At 48.4% G+C, this 12,689-nt stretch overlaps 1 protein-coding gene across 2 annotated transcripts in view; it reads right to left on the bottom strand.

Moving 5' to 3' along the window:
- The window catches only part of SLC24A3 (solute carrier family 24 member 3), a 477,919-nt gene that overhangs the window by 412,327 nt on the left and 52,903 nt on the right, over positions 1-12,689 (bottom strand). For both annotated transcript variants that reach the window (XM_072736499.1, XM_072736500.1), the window contains exon 2: positions 2,600-2,728. In XM_072736499.1, coding sequence (XP_072592600.1) covers positions 2,600-2,728 — 129 coding nt within the window. The remainder of the gene's footprint in view (positions 1-2,599; positions 2,729-12,689) is intronic.

Here is a 12,689-nt window from a genome sequence, read left to right as displayed (position 1 = left end):
ACAGGAAGAGATGGGACTCTCAAAATCTACATGCCCGCTTTATATCTTTGAGGTGTTGGCAATTAAACTGGAGAGATGGGAGGTATGTCCAAATATACATGGAAGTTCTAGACCTGTCTGTTCATAGAACTTTCTATGATGATAGAAATGTTCTATGATCTGTGCTCTCCAATATGGTAGCCATGAGCCACATACAGCTATTAGGTATTTGACATGTAACCAGTGCAGGTGCGAATCTGAACTTTTAATCTATTTAATTTGAATTAATTTGAATTTAAGTCGCCACTGAGTGTCCATATTGGACAGCACAGTTGGAGACATTTTGTATCAAAAACATTTGGCAAACAAAATGGTCACAGCAGTTTGGTGTGGTCAAAGCAGGCTTGGTGAACAACAGAGACTCCAGGCAGGCCCTTGATGTGTCAGAACTTAAAAAAGACCCCCTCCTGTTTGGGACACTATCACCTTCCTTGTAGCATCTGGCTCAGAGTCAAGGGCCTCAGAAATCAAGTCCAGTTCCCATAGCCTGCAAACAAATCAAGAATGTTTCTTCTGGGTCTTTATTTTTTCTGGACTAGCCCTAAGCAGCATTATGAGCTCTTATTCACTCCTTCTGCTGCCTTCTAGAAGCCCTCCCTCCCCTCTCCCCCTATGCCTTCCCTGCCAACACCAGTAGGTGCTGGGCTTGTGTTCTTTTTAAAAACCTGAACATCTTCCTTTCTATCTGGAAGCTGAGTCATTTCCTCTCTTGCAATGGCTTTTAATGTGCTTTATTCTTTTATACCTGTCATTCTGAGAAAGACACTTCTTGGTACAGTGAGCAATGCCACTCACAGAGACAGCATCACCTCCCCCAACACTCATCTCCCAACAGGGAACAGCATGGTGGCTAAACTCAACCTGAATTCAACCAGTCACTGTCCAGTGTGTGACTCCGTTCTTTCTCATTCCAAAGGTATACCAAAGGTAACAACTGGACTCCCTAATGCTGTATTTCCTGACTTCTGATATCTCACTCACCATCTGTCTTTTAGTTATAGGAGGATGTTGAAAAATATTTGGCTACACAACCAGATCAGCAACCAGGGCTCTTGGCGCATCTCTCTACAAAGGACTCTGTGTGCTCAATGTGGTGCTCAAACCCATCACACCCATTTTGGCTTCTAGCTCATGTTGCAGTCATGTGCTTCACTAACCTTCAAGAGTGTTTCTTCAAAGCATTTAATAATAGGCACCGTGACCCCTGAATTCTCCAGCTTGAGGAACATAGATTATGTAGCATTGTGGGTTCTTGTGGGTTTGGGGGGGTAGGCGGCGCTGGTAATCTATTTTTAATTCTCTCCAGCTCTGCTTGGGAATAGACTGTTAAAATTCTCAGTATGCTGGTAAAGGATACCTTTACCCACCTTCCTCCCCAAAAAAAGTAGACACAGAACTTCACAGAGCACCTTCTGTTTTCAAAGGTCTAAGGTTCCTTGGGCTGCAATGAAGACTGTTTCTATCTTTCCAGCATGACCCTAAAAATGAATACTGGCCTTTGGATGTGAGATCAACACATGGTTGAGCTGCTCACCCCTCAGAGCGGGCACACATAGGGCCCAAGTCCCCACCACACACGGAAGGTAAGCCCCAGAGAGCCAAGCAGTCCAAGTCAGGGTTGGCAAAGCAGAGCCACAGGCCAATACCTCCCAGTGCCTGTTCTGTACAGTCTGTGAGCTAAGGATGATTTTTAAGTGTATAAAGGACTGTAAAAGGTGTTTTAAAAAAAAACTATAGACATGGTATATGTCCTACAAAGGCTAAAATTTTTATTGTCTGGCCATTTGTGAGACAAGGTTGCTGAGCTCTGGTCTAAACTAGCAAGACCCTCATCCCTGCAGAAGGTGCTCGCCATTTCCTGAGACTTGGTGAGCTAGTTGGTACAATTCCAAGCCCCTTCACTCCTTTTCTGTTTGCTTTCCTTTTAAGTTTAATACACTGTAGATAAAATGTACCCTATATTTCTGAGGAAAGACATGACATATCAAATATAACAACTAAGAAATGAGTTTTCACTTCTCCCAAGAAGACCAACAACATAGGTAAGGAGGTAAGGTAAGGAGGTTTAACCCATATGTCTTTACTGAGATAGACACAAGGCTGTAGGTAAGGGGTCATGTTGACAAGGTCAACATAGGTAAGGGGTTCAACCCCTATGTCTTTACTGAGACAGACACAAGGCTCCTGCTTAAAAACCAGCCAGAGTTGGTTCTAGGGATCAAAGCAAAGATGGCCACAGAACAACCTCACCCAGTATGCTCCGGACTTAGTTTCCCACTTGAGAGAGCACCAGCCTCCACGATTGATATCAGCACAGAGTCAGGAGGATCAGTGACTTTGACTTACCTTTTCACCCCTGTCCTAGAAAAAGAATATAAAGGTAGAATCACACCTGAATTGTCCCCAGGAATGTCACCTTTTGGTTTCTTAGATGCCTGCCCTAACCGTCCCTAAGATCTCTCTGGATGAGAACTCCAAGGGAAGGCATGGCATCCAGCTCTTCCTTAGCCACAGCAGAGAAAACAGCAGCCACTGCCCACAGCACAGCTGTTCCCATTACCTGGTTCTGTGCAGTTCTTGCTGCTCCGGGGTCCTGCATCTTCTGAAGTCAGAGTGTCATTCACCTGCATTAACTTCCTCCCCACCGTCCATTGTCTGTCTTCCCCTAGGAGGTCCATGAAGTCAAGGTCTGGGGAGAAAAAGATCACAACCACACATCACTAACAGCCGGGGTTTAGCCTTTACCGATGCTGGATGTCCGGTGCCCTAATTAGCCATCATTTGCTCAATGGTGAGCCTATTACCCACCTCCCACCCCCAACCCTGGAACTTATCATTATACTCCATCCACACTACTTCTAACTGCCTGAGGGCTTCCACTGACTGCTGGATCCTACTGGGCCCAACAGATGCTACCCTCAGCCATGGACTGGGAGGAAGTGGTGCAGAATCACCTCACCGCCCCAGTGGGATGACTATGAGGTGTGTATTCTAAACTGGATCACAGAGTTCTCTCCACTGGGATTAAGCTCCAATTGTCTACAGTGTAACTTTCCTGATAAAGCACAATTTATGACCTGCTGTCCTTCCCTGCCTTAATTCCTCACTCCCAGGAACATGCCGATAAATGTTTAACAACTAACTCTCCGGGCCAGAGGTTCCAAATTAGGTTCCTAGTTTGGAACCTCTGGCCAACTTCCATACTGTAAATACTCTCATCATGGCTAATTTCAATATGACCAACGTGACCTCACTGAACACAGATTTGGGAAGAGATGGGCAAAGTTAGGTCCATTAAGTCAGCATGACTCTCTCTGGCCTACCAGCATCTACTCTTCCCAGATAAACCTCCCACAACTGCACACTTTCTCAGGCTCTGCTTCTGGAGGGTTGCCCCAGCTAGGACACCATGTCAACATCCCTAGAGTCTGGGCCAGCGAATGCCACATAACAGGACTTCCATAAACAAGAGATGAAAGCACAACGGTGAACACATCAAATCACTGAATGCAGGCTAATGGTGCTGGGGTCTCCCGCTTAGATGACTGGAGGGACTGACATGCCAGGAGAAGGAACAGAAGATGAAGGATACATTGGAGGGAAGAATCAAGTATGTTCCATTAAGGACTTGTTGAGCTTGAAGTATCTGCAAAGCACAGAAAGGGAGGTGAGCTGCCTGCATGTGTATGGAAGGAGACACCTCAGGAGAGTGGGCAAAGCTACAGTCAGCACCAGGAGAGTCAGAGGCAAACAGGGAAGAATATGAAGCATGATGCATGGGGTCTTCTGGAAGTGAAGAAGGGACTGAGGAGAAGAGAAGAAGTCTGTGGAGAACTCAATATTCTGTCAGATAGCAAAGAAGATAAAAGAATTCAGCAGTGGCTAATGAAAGAAAGGGAAAGAGGATGGGAAATGGCCTAAGGCAAGGTCAGTGGAAAGGGAATTTAAAGAGTGGCCAGTGGCCTTGACCCCTATGGACAAATCGAGTAAGATGAAGGCAAAGAAACACTAGAGCTAGACATGAGACGGCCACTGGGAGGTAGAGACAGCAAGCGAAGATGGTCCTTCTGGTGACTTAGCCACCATCTTACTAAAGTAAGATGTGGCATGAGGCAAGGGACGCCCCTTGAGTGCCCAGACTTGTAGTGGCCAGACAGTGGATCTAAGTACAAGATAAGGGCCTAATTCAGGGGCCAAGTGGTCTTCATAAAAGGCCAAAGAGTGCACCCCACCCAGCCACATCAGTGTGGTGTTCTGAAACAGGCAATGAGGAGCTGAATGTCATCATACTCATTCCTCTATTTCCACAGTGACTTTAGGTTCCCAAATGATTCCACCTTCATGATTGGATTTGAACCTCATGACACTGCTTGGGAAAGCAGGAGGATGCAGGGATGTTGTCCACTTTGTCCGCTGTTGTCTCTCTAACACCAAATCACTCAGAGGAGGTGCTCAGTAAGTATGTGTTGAAATAACTATTCCCGCTTTGGGGATGGATAAAGTAGGACTCATGGAAGTTTCTGGAAGTCACAATGTTTGTAGGCATCTCACCTAAGCCATAGGACACAGGTAAAAGCAGCAATTCACGCACTGCAGTCTTCCTCAATCAAAGGGAATCTGCTCTCAGATATTAAATTATCAACATATTTCACTACAACTTATACATATTAGCCAGAACAGCTATTCTAGGCATATTCACAAAAAAAAAATGTAGAATGCTCCACATTCTACATCTAAATCTAAATATAGATTCTGAAAGGCAAAAGCCTACATGATGGCCACATACATCAGTTCAGCCACAACTGAGAGGACAATACCAAAGACAATTCAAGGTGAAAGCAAGGCATTCGTGTCATTATCTGGTTCACCCCCATAATTAATTCTTAGGATTAAGAATGGAGAAAAAGCAGAGAAAAATGTTTCAAAAAGTTATGAAGAAACAGTAAGTTCAGTGGCCTGAAAATCCAACAACCCTGAAATGTGAATACAGTCCCGTATTGTCACAAATTATCTATAAGCATGGAGAAAGACATCCCATTTGTCTCAGGCTGGGTTTCTACAGCAGCCCCTGAAATGCGGATTTAAACACAGATGTTTCCTATGGTGGGTGGGGGTGGTCCCAGCAAGCTCATGTAGGAGAACAGGAAAATAGGATGGGGAACCGGGAGCCAGCCAACAGGTGGCACACTTCGAACCAGTCGCTAAAATGTAAACTAGAGCTTGACTCCCCTGGAAAGCTCTGGGGGTCAGGGTAGACAAGTATCTCAGCCACTGGAGGTGAGGAAACTTAGGTAGGTATCCACCTACTCCTGGTCTGCCACGGGTTGAAGGCAATTCCCAGGGGACGTGAATTCCCTGGCACATCTAACCTGCCACTTACGTGTCTGAGGTGGGCTCTAGCACCCACTAAAAGGCGTTAGACAATGAGACACAGGTGCTAAAAGTTGAACGGTGCCCATGAGCGCTAAAGAGGCAAGAATGAGGAGATACGGGAAGAGCATGATCCAAAGATAGAGTGGCTATGGACCAATCGATTGGCCACTCTGCTGTTCTCATAATCTGGGTCAAAGAAAAGTGCTTGGTGGTACTGCAATCCGAATGTTTAGGAAGATTCCAAAGATTTGCAAAGAAGCAAGTGTCCCTTCCAATGACTTCCAAAGTTCTTTCTTAAGCCAAGTTTCCATGGTTCTCTAATTCTGAAAGAAAAGCTGATACCAATTAAGAGATGTAAAAGTAAAGCCAGCTATTGTAGCAGAAAATTAGAGGATTTTTTTTTTACATAATGATTCAATATCTTCAGGCATTAGAGACTATTAAGGTGGCACCTCCAGATTCCAAAACCTACAAATTTTTATCTTAACAAAAATATATTTGACCACTAACCATGGATCTGCTAATGCAGAGACCAGAGTCTGAGAAAATCAGAGTGATGACAGCAAGCATTGCATTCACTTCCTTCCCACAGAGAACCAAGTATGACAATATTATACTCCATTCCGTTTGTCCTCACAAAATCCTGGTAAGGGAGGAAGGGGCAGTTGGTGCTAGACTTACAGTTGGAGCGAATAAGTCACAGGAGAAGAAACTGGCCTAAAATCAGAGCTAATCCATAGCCAGCCACATCAACTACCATTTAATAGCTGTCATGGCTTCCATTTACTGAATGTCTATCACGTGCAAAGAACTTTCTGTTCCATTCATGTTTCGTTTTAACAGCAGCCTTATTTTGTTTTTTGTTTTTTGTTTTTTAAGATTTTATCTATTTATTCATGAAAGACACAGAGAGAGAAAGGCAGAGACGTAGGCAGAGGGAGAAGCAAGCTCCAGGCAGGGAGCCTGACATGGGACTGGATCCTGAGACTGCGGATTACGCCCTGAGCCAGGGGCAGGTGCTCAACCGCTGAGCTACCCAGGCATCCCAGCAGCCTTATTTAACTATCAGCTCCATTTTCAAATAAGGAAACCAAAGAAAGAGGAGGTTAAAAGGTCCCACAGCAGGCAACGAGGGGCAGAATGGGGATGTGAACCCAGGTCTGGTGATCCTGAAGAGGATGAAGTGTACCTGCTTGCAGCATTCAGCTACTGCAAGGCAGATCAACAATGGGGCCTGCACCTTCTTCCAGGTTAGGGGTGAAGATAGGCTCCCTAAACTGCATGAAGCCACCACCAACTGAAAAGAGAATGGTTCCCCAAACCCCAGTGAACATGGGGCGCCCCACTTGGTGTGGCTGGCTGGTTTATAGCTGAAGCCAGGCCTGTGGGTCAGGAGCTGGAGGGTTCTATTGTTGAATTCAGGACTAGGGGGGCAGAGGGTGGCCCCGGGGTGGGAAGGGGGTAGGCAGAGGGCGCTGGAAGAGGCACCCACACTGGCTTTCTCACTGCACTCCCTTCTCATCTCCAGCTTGCTTGCGCTTCTCTGCTCCACAAAACTGCACTTGAGCAATGTCAACAAAAACACTTGGCGCCTGTCCACCACATTCTTGGCTCCTACTCTGCCAGGCCCTGGAAGCTGCATGTTGGCCTAATTAGTCGGGGGGGGGGGGCGGAAGGGGGCGCGTGAGGAGGGAGGCAGGAGGCTCACAGGTCCTGTGTCACCAGCAGAGGCAGCCTGGAGGACTGCGGGCTCTGAGAAGGGGGGACAGGCTCAGACTGTGGCAATCCGGCGGGGAGCCTGCCGAAAGGGGAAGACGTTCTCAACCCGAGACTCAAGCCACATTGCACTAAGGAAGGAAAGAAGTGGAGGCTGGGTGCCAAGTTTCCATTACAGAGCTGTGTGTTCACCCTCTCTTGCTCTTACCACCTCCCCCGCTACCGCCTCTCTCTCTCTTTCTCTCTGCACCCCCCTCTTCCTCCCTGGGATGGGGTCTTGGAGAACTCAAAGTTTTCACAAATCAAGAATGGATTTCCCTGGGTGCCCCACATCCCGGCATTCCCCCTAAGATGGACACGCTTTCTCCTATGTGTACCCTGATCCCACACAGCTTCCATCCTTTCCAAATACTGGCCTTGGGTCCCTTGGAGAGGGGGCCTGTCTGCTCTCTGAGGGGGGGACTCCCGCAGACACACAGACAGGCAACAGATGGGAGGGGTCTGCTGTAGCAGCATCACGACTGTCCTGTGTGCCCCTTGCCTAGGCACCAAGCCACTCCGAGCTCTCATGGGGCGTTTCCACTGTCTCACTGCTGTTGCTGATGGCATTGGAGGTCAAGCGGGGAATTAAGCCCAGATCTGACTCCAAAGCCCAGAGCATCTCACCTGGTCCCAGGAGCTCCGGGAGCCCAGGGGACACGGCTTCAAGGGGTCAGCAGGCTCCCTTTGAGAGGCTGTGTTAACTCTCCCTTCCCTGAAAACTGGAATACTGCATTTCTTCTTGAACACTGGATGGGGAGAGCCACCACTCTGAAACACCCAGAGGATCAGGGCAAGAGCGCCCTCATTTGCAGATGAAGAAACTGAGTCTGGAATGCCTAATGCAACATTGAAGAAATAACCTCCAGAAAGCTCACTGAACAGAGAACAAGAGACGGAGCCGATGGCCACAGTGGCTGGCTCTGGCTCTCCAGGCTGGCTCAGCGCTCCTCACCATGGCTATAAATACCCCACCCTGCAGTTTACACAGCTGTCTCCACTCTCCGCGCCCTGGGTCTTCACCCCAGGGTTGGAGGTCAGGTTTGCATAAGCCCACAGCCAGCAGACCGCCTTCTGCACACTCGGTGAGCAGGGGCGAATGTGCCAGCCCCCAGCAGCATCATCCACATGGCCCCCTTCCTGACCCCAGTCCCAGAGTCTTTCGAGGGTGAGCCCAGTGGTTCTCACCCTCTGGGGGTGAAGAGGAAGAAAAGAAGGCGCCACCTTCTGCACACGGATTTTCACATGGATCTTCCAGCTTAAAGAAGAGTGTGTCTCTGCACTGTTCTTGGTCCTTGGAAAGGAACACAAACCGCGGGGAGGTTGCGAGCTCTCCAAAACCACCAGCAGAGGAAGAAGCCAGAGGCTGAATGGACTGTGCACCGGGTCCTCTCCACTGCCTCAAAGCTTCCAGAAAGGCAGAGAAGAGCAGATACAAGCACCTCGTTGCTGCAGGGAGCCCACATACTATTTAAACTCTGCCCTACGACCCAGCAATTGCACTGTTGGGAATTTACCCCAAAGATACAGATGCAATGAAATGCCAGGACACCTGCACCCCGATGTTTCTAGCAGCAATGTCCACAATAGCCAAACTGTGGAAGGAGCCTCGGTGTCCATCGAAAGATGAATGGATAAAGAAGCTGTGGTCTATGTATACAATGGAATATTCCTCAGCCATTAGAAACGACAAATACCCACAATTTGCTTCAACGTGGATGGAACTGGAGGGTATTATGCTGAGTGAAGTAAGTCAATCGGAGAAGGACAAACATTATATGTTCTCATTCATTTGGGGAATATAAATAATAGTGAAAGGGAATATAAGGGAAGGGAGAAGAAGTGTGTGGGAAATATCAGAAAGGGAGACAGAACATGAAGACTCCTAACTCTGGGAAATGAACTAGGGGTGGTGGAAAGGGAGGAGGGCGGGGGGTGGGGGTGAATGGGTGACGGGCACTGAGGGGGGCACTTGACGGGATGAGCACTGGGTGTTATTCTGTATGTTGGCAAATTGAACACCAATAAAAAATTAATTTATTATAAAAAATAAACTCCTCGTCTCTCTAGCTGCTTACACACGCTGTCTGGTGGGTGGGGGACTTTGAAAACCTGGTGCACTGGGTCAAATTCTCCCCTCTCCTGCGCTCCAACCATGCATGGCAAGTTGTAGCTTTCACACTGAATTAAAACCTCCCAGCACCGAGGCACAACACCTTTACAAGAGTTGAAGCCTAGAAGGTACCTCTCCTGGGCCTCCCTTTCACTCAGAGGGGAAGAGGAGCCCCAAACCACCTGCCACGCCAACATGGGCACTGCCGCTGATGCCCTGTCCTCTGGAGGTCTCCTGCCACACATGGGCACCTCCTGAGGGCTGGATGGTAATGCAAATCTCAAACCCGGGAGAATCAGGAGCTGCCTGGGGCACACTGGAGCTGGCCACTGCACCCATGCCCAAAGGGGCAGTCCTTCTGGCAACACACACAGGGAACCTTCAGGGCATAGGGAACTGGACCCTGTCTGCCACTGCGGGACTGAGGATGCAGGAAAGCAGGGGCCTCCAACAGAGAAAAGGAGGGCACGGAGCACACAGCAGACTGCTGCCCAGTCATGTCCTGCATCAGAAAGACTGGTCCCATGACCAGTCCTGGTGCAAACCAACCCACAGGAGGAGAAAGGAAAACCCAGCCATCTCTCTATTCCCCTGCAAAGTCCCCACCACTGCTGCACCTTCCCTCTTCCCTTCTCACACCGAGCCCTACACAGCCCAGCTCACAAACCCACTCCAGGCCCACAGAGGCTGACTGAGCCCCTGCAAGAGTGCCCATGGGGACAAAGGATGGCCCAGGGCACCCAGCCCAAACGGATGAGCCAAGAGTCCAAACCGGCCCCAGATACAGACTCTGCCATGGTGCAAACAAGGCAGGCCTGGCTGTGAGACTCTGAGTCCCTCACTGCTTCCAGAAGGAAGCCCTTCCTCCAGGCAGCTTCCCCTGACCTTCCTGGGCCTCTCTCACCACAAGCTCCCACTCCTCCCTCAGATCACCTGTCACAGTCAGAATCATAACCTGTCTTTATTGCTCCTCCTCACCCTCCAACCCATACATAAGGTCCAGGAATATCCAGCCTTTCTGTCTTTTCCTCCTCACCATATCTGCCTGGCCTAGAACTCAGGAGATACTGGATAGCCACAGTGTCATAGTATCTCAGTCAGGCCGCTGGGTGGGACTGGGAGTAATCAATGAATCCCCAGGAAAGAACCTCGGGTGATTCTGTATCATCCCTCAGGGGTCATGCCCTTTGACGAGGGGTTCATGTTTAAATGACACACTGAGAATTTTAGCGGCAAACCTGAACCAGAAATTAAGGTCTTCCAGGTTCCTGGACAAAACTGTTCTCATAATAGCCTTGCTACTCATAGTGGTCCTGGGACCAGTCACATGAGCATCCCGTGGGAGCTTGCTAGAAATACAGAATCCAGGACCCCCCACTCAGACTCACACTGAATGACAGGCTGCATCTAAACAGGTGATTTGGGGATGCCTGGGTGGCTTAGCAGTTGAGCATCTGCCTTTAGCTCAGGGCACAATCCCGAGTCCCTGGGATCAAGTCCCACATCCAGCTCCCTGTGAAGAGCCTGCTTCTCCCTCTGCCTATGTCTCTGCCTCTCCCTGTGTCTCTCATGAATAAATAAATAAAATCTTTAAAAATAAATAAATAAATATACAGGTTATTTGTGTGCAATCTCCTACTCTAACTCATTCACAGATGTTGTTGTGTGCTGGCATGGCTCCCAGTACACGGTTTCCAGATTGGTCTCACCACCTCTGAAGTCAGAAATGCAAGGACTTCTTAACATCCTCAGAGAACAGAAAAGCACCTCTGTAAGCACTACATAAGCCACAGCCAGAGGTGGTGCTGTGGCCTCCAAGGTGCTATGCAGGGACCCTGAGATGCTTCCTGCCACATCTGCCTCCCCACATCCATCTTCAGAATCCTCTGAAAAGCTTTAAAGATCCAGCCCCAGCAGCTGGTCTCAGAGTTCTCTTTTTTCAAAACTGCTCCATCTTCTTCCATTGCCTACTAAATAAAGCAAGTGGGTCTGTTCCAAGGACCCCAAGGCTTGTGGTCCTAGGAATTCACCATGTTGGGCATTTGGTGACTTGGGATTCTAGTGCCAGTTCTGTAACTAGCTCTAGGCTGGTGGAAAAGGTAAGCCACTTTATGTCAGTTGCTGCATCTAAAAATTGAAAGGTATGAATGATCCAACCTCTATAAAGTTCCTTGAGAAAAAAAAATGAGTGGGAAATATCAGAAAGGGAGACAGAACATGAGAGACTCCTAACTCTGGGAAACGAGCTACGGGTGGTAGAAAGGGAGATGGGCGGGGAGTGGGGGTGACTGGGTGACGGGCACTGATGGGGGCACAAGATGGGATGAGCACTGGGTGTTATTCTATATGTTGGCAAATTGAACACCAATAAAAAATAAATTAAAAAAATAAAGTTCCTTGAACTTGGATGTTTTTAAATCCAGGGTAGAGTCATCTGACCAAAAGTTGACAGAGCCCCATGGTACATCTGTCCCAATCCTTCAGAGTCATGCCCTCTTAGAAGATGGGCTGTATGACTTATTGAAGGGTGGGAAGGAAATATGAAAACCTCCACATCTGTATCACACACCAGTTCTCAAAACTTCCCTGGCCTTCATCCTCACGGTGTCCATGGGGTGTACTGACAAATGGAGAGCCCGTTCCTTTCTCTGTATAAGTGTCTTTCATCTCACCATGAATGGAGTCTCCCAAAGGTTTCTATGAACCAGATTAATAAAGCAATAGGAGCACCATGAAATTGTCTGGGAATTGAGATGGCTTTGGAGCATAAGGGGTTCAAGTGCAGGCTGCAAGGGATGAAGGCTGGCCACTGATGGTGAAAAGAGGGAGCCTGTCACCCTCCAGAATATCCTGTCACTCTTGGCCAGATGATAGTCAAACAAACAAAAGCTTCAGATATTGTTGTGACACTACAGTAATGCTTTAGAAGGCAATGCAGTGTTTACCATGTTGGGAGATGTCCTGGTTTGGGTTCCCCAAATGCTAAGTCTGAAATAAAGACTTGAGTGCAAGTAGTTTCCTATGAAAGGGATCCCAGGTAGGAGGAGCAAGGGAGGGTGGAAAGCAAAGCAGGGGAAGGGACATAAGATATATAAGGACACACTTATAGAGGTTGCTTCTGCTGGCAACTAGGGCACAAATCCACTAGAAGTTTGGAGATGCATCTGAGATGCCTACGTGAAGAAAGAGGGCTGTGATTCCCATGGCCCACCAGCTGAGGGCTGCCCCAGGACCATGAAACCCTGCAAATTCTGGGCTGCACCTTTGAGTGGGCCAAGTCAGTTTCCACCTAGTGGGAAAGACCCCAAGCCATGCTTGAGGGCCGTCACAACAGGAGTCTGGAGTCATGCTGAACTGCCCACTGCAAGCTGTGGCTAGAACCTGAGGAAGGCTGAGGGATGTCTCAAGG

The sequence above is a fragment of the Vulpes vulpes genome, chromosome 14 (genome assembly GCF_048418805.1).
Source record: "Vulpes vulpes isolate BD-2025 chromosome 14, VulVul3, whole genome shotgun sequence".
In the NCBI taxonomy this organism is placed as follows: domain Eukaryota; kingdom Metazoa; phylum Chordata; class Mammalia; order Carnivora; family Canidae; genus Vulpes; species Vulpes vulpes.
The sequence above is the reverse complement of the archived record's forward strand: the minus strand, read 5'-3'. Positions and strand labels throughout refer to the sequence as shown.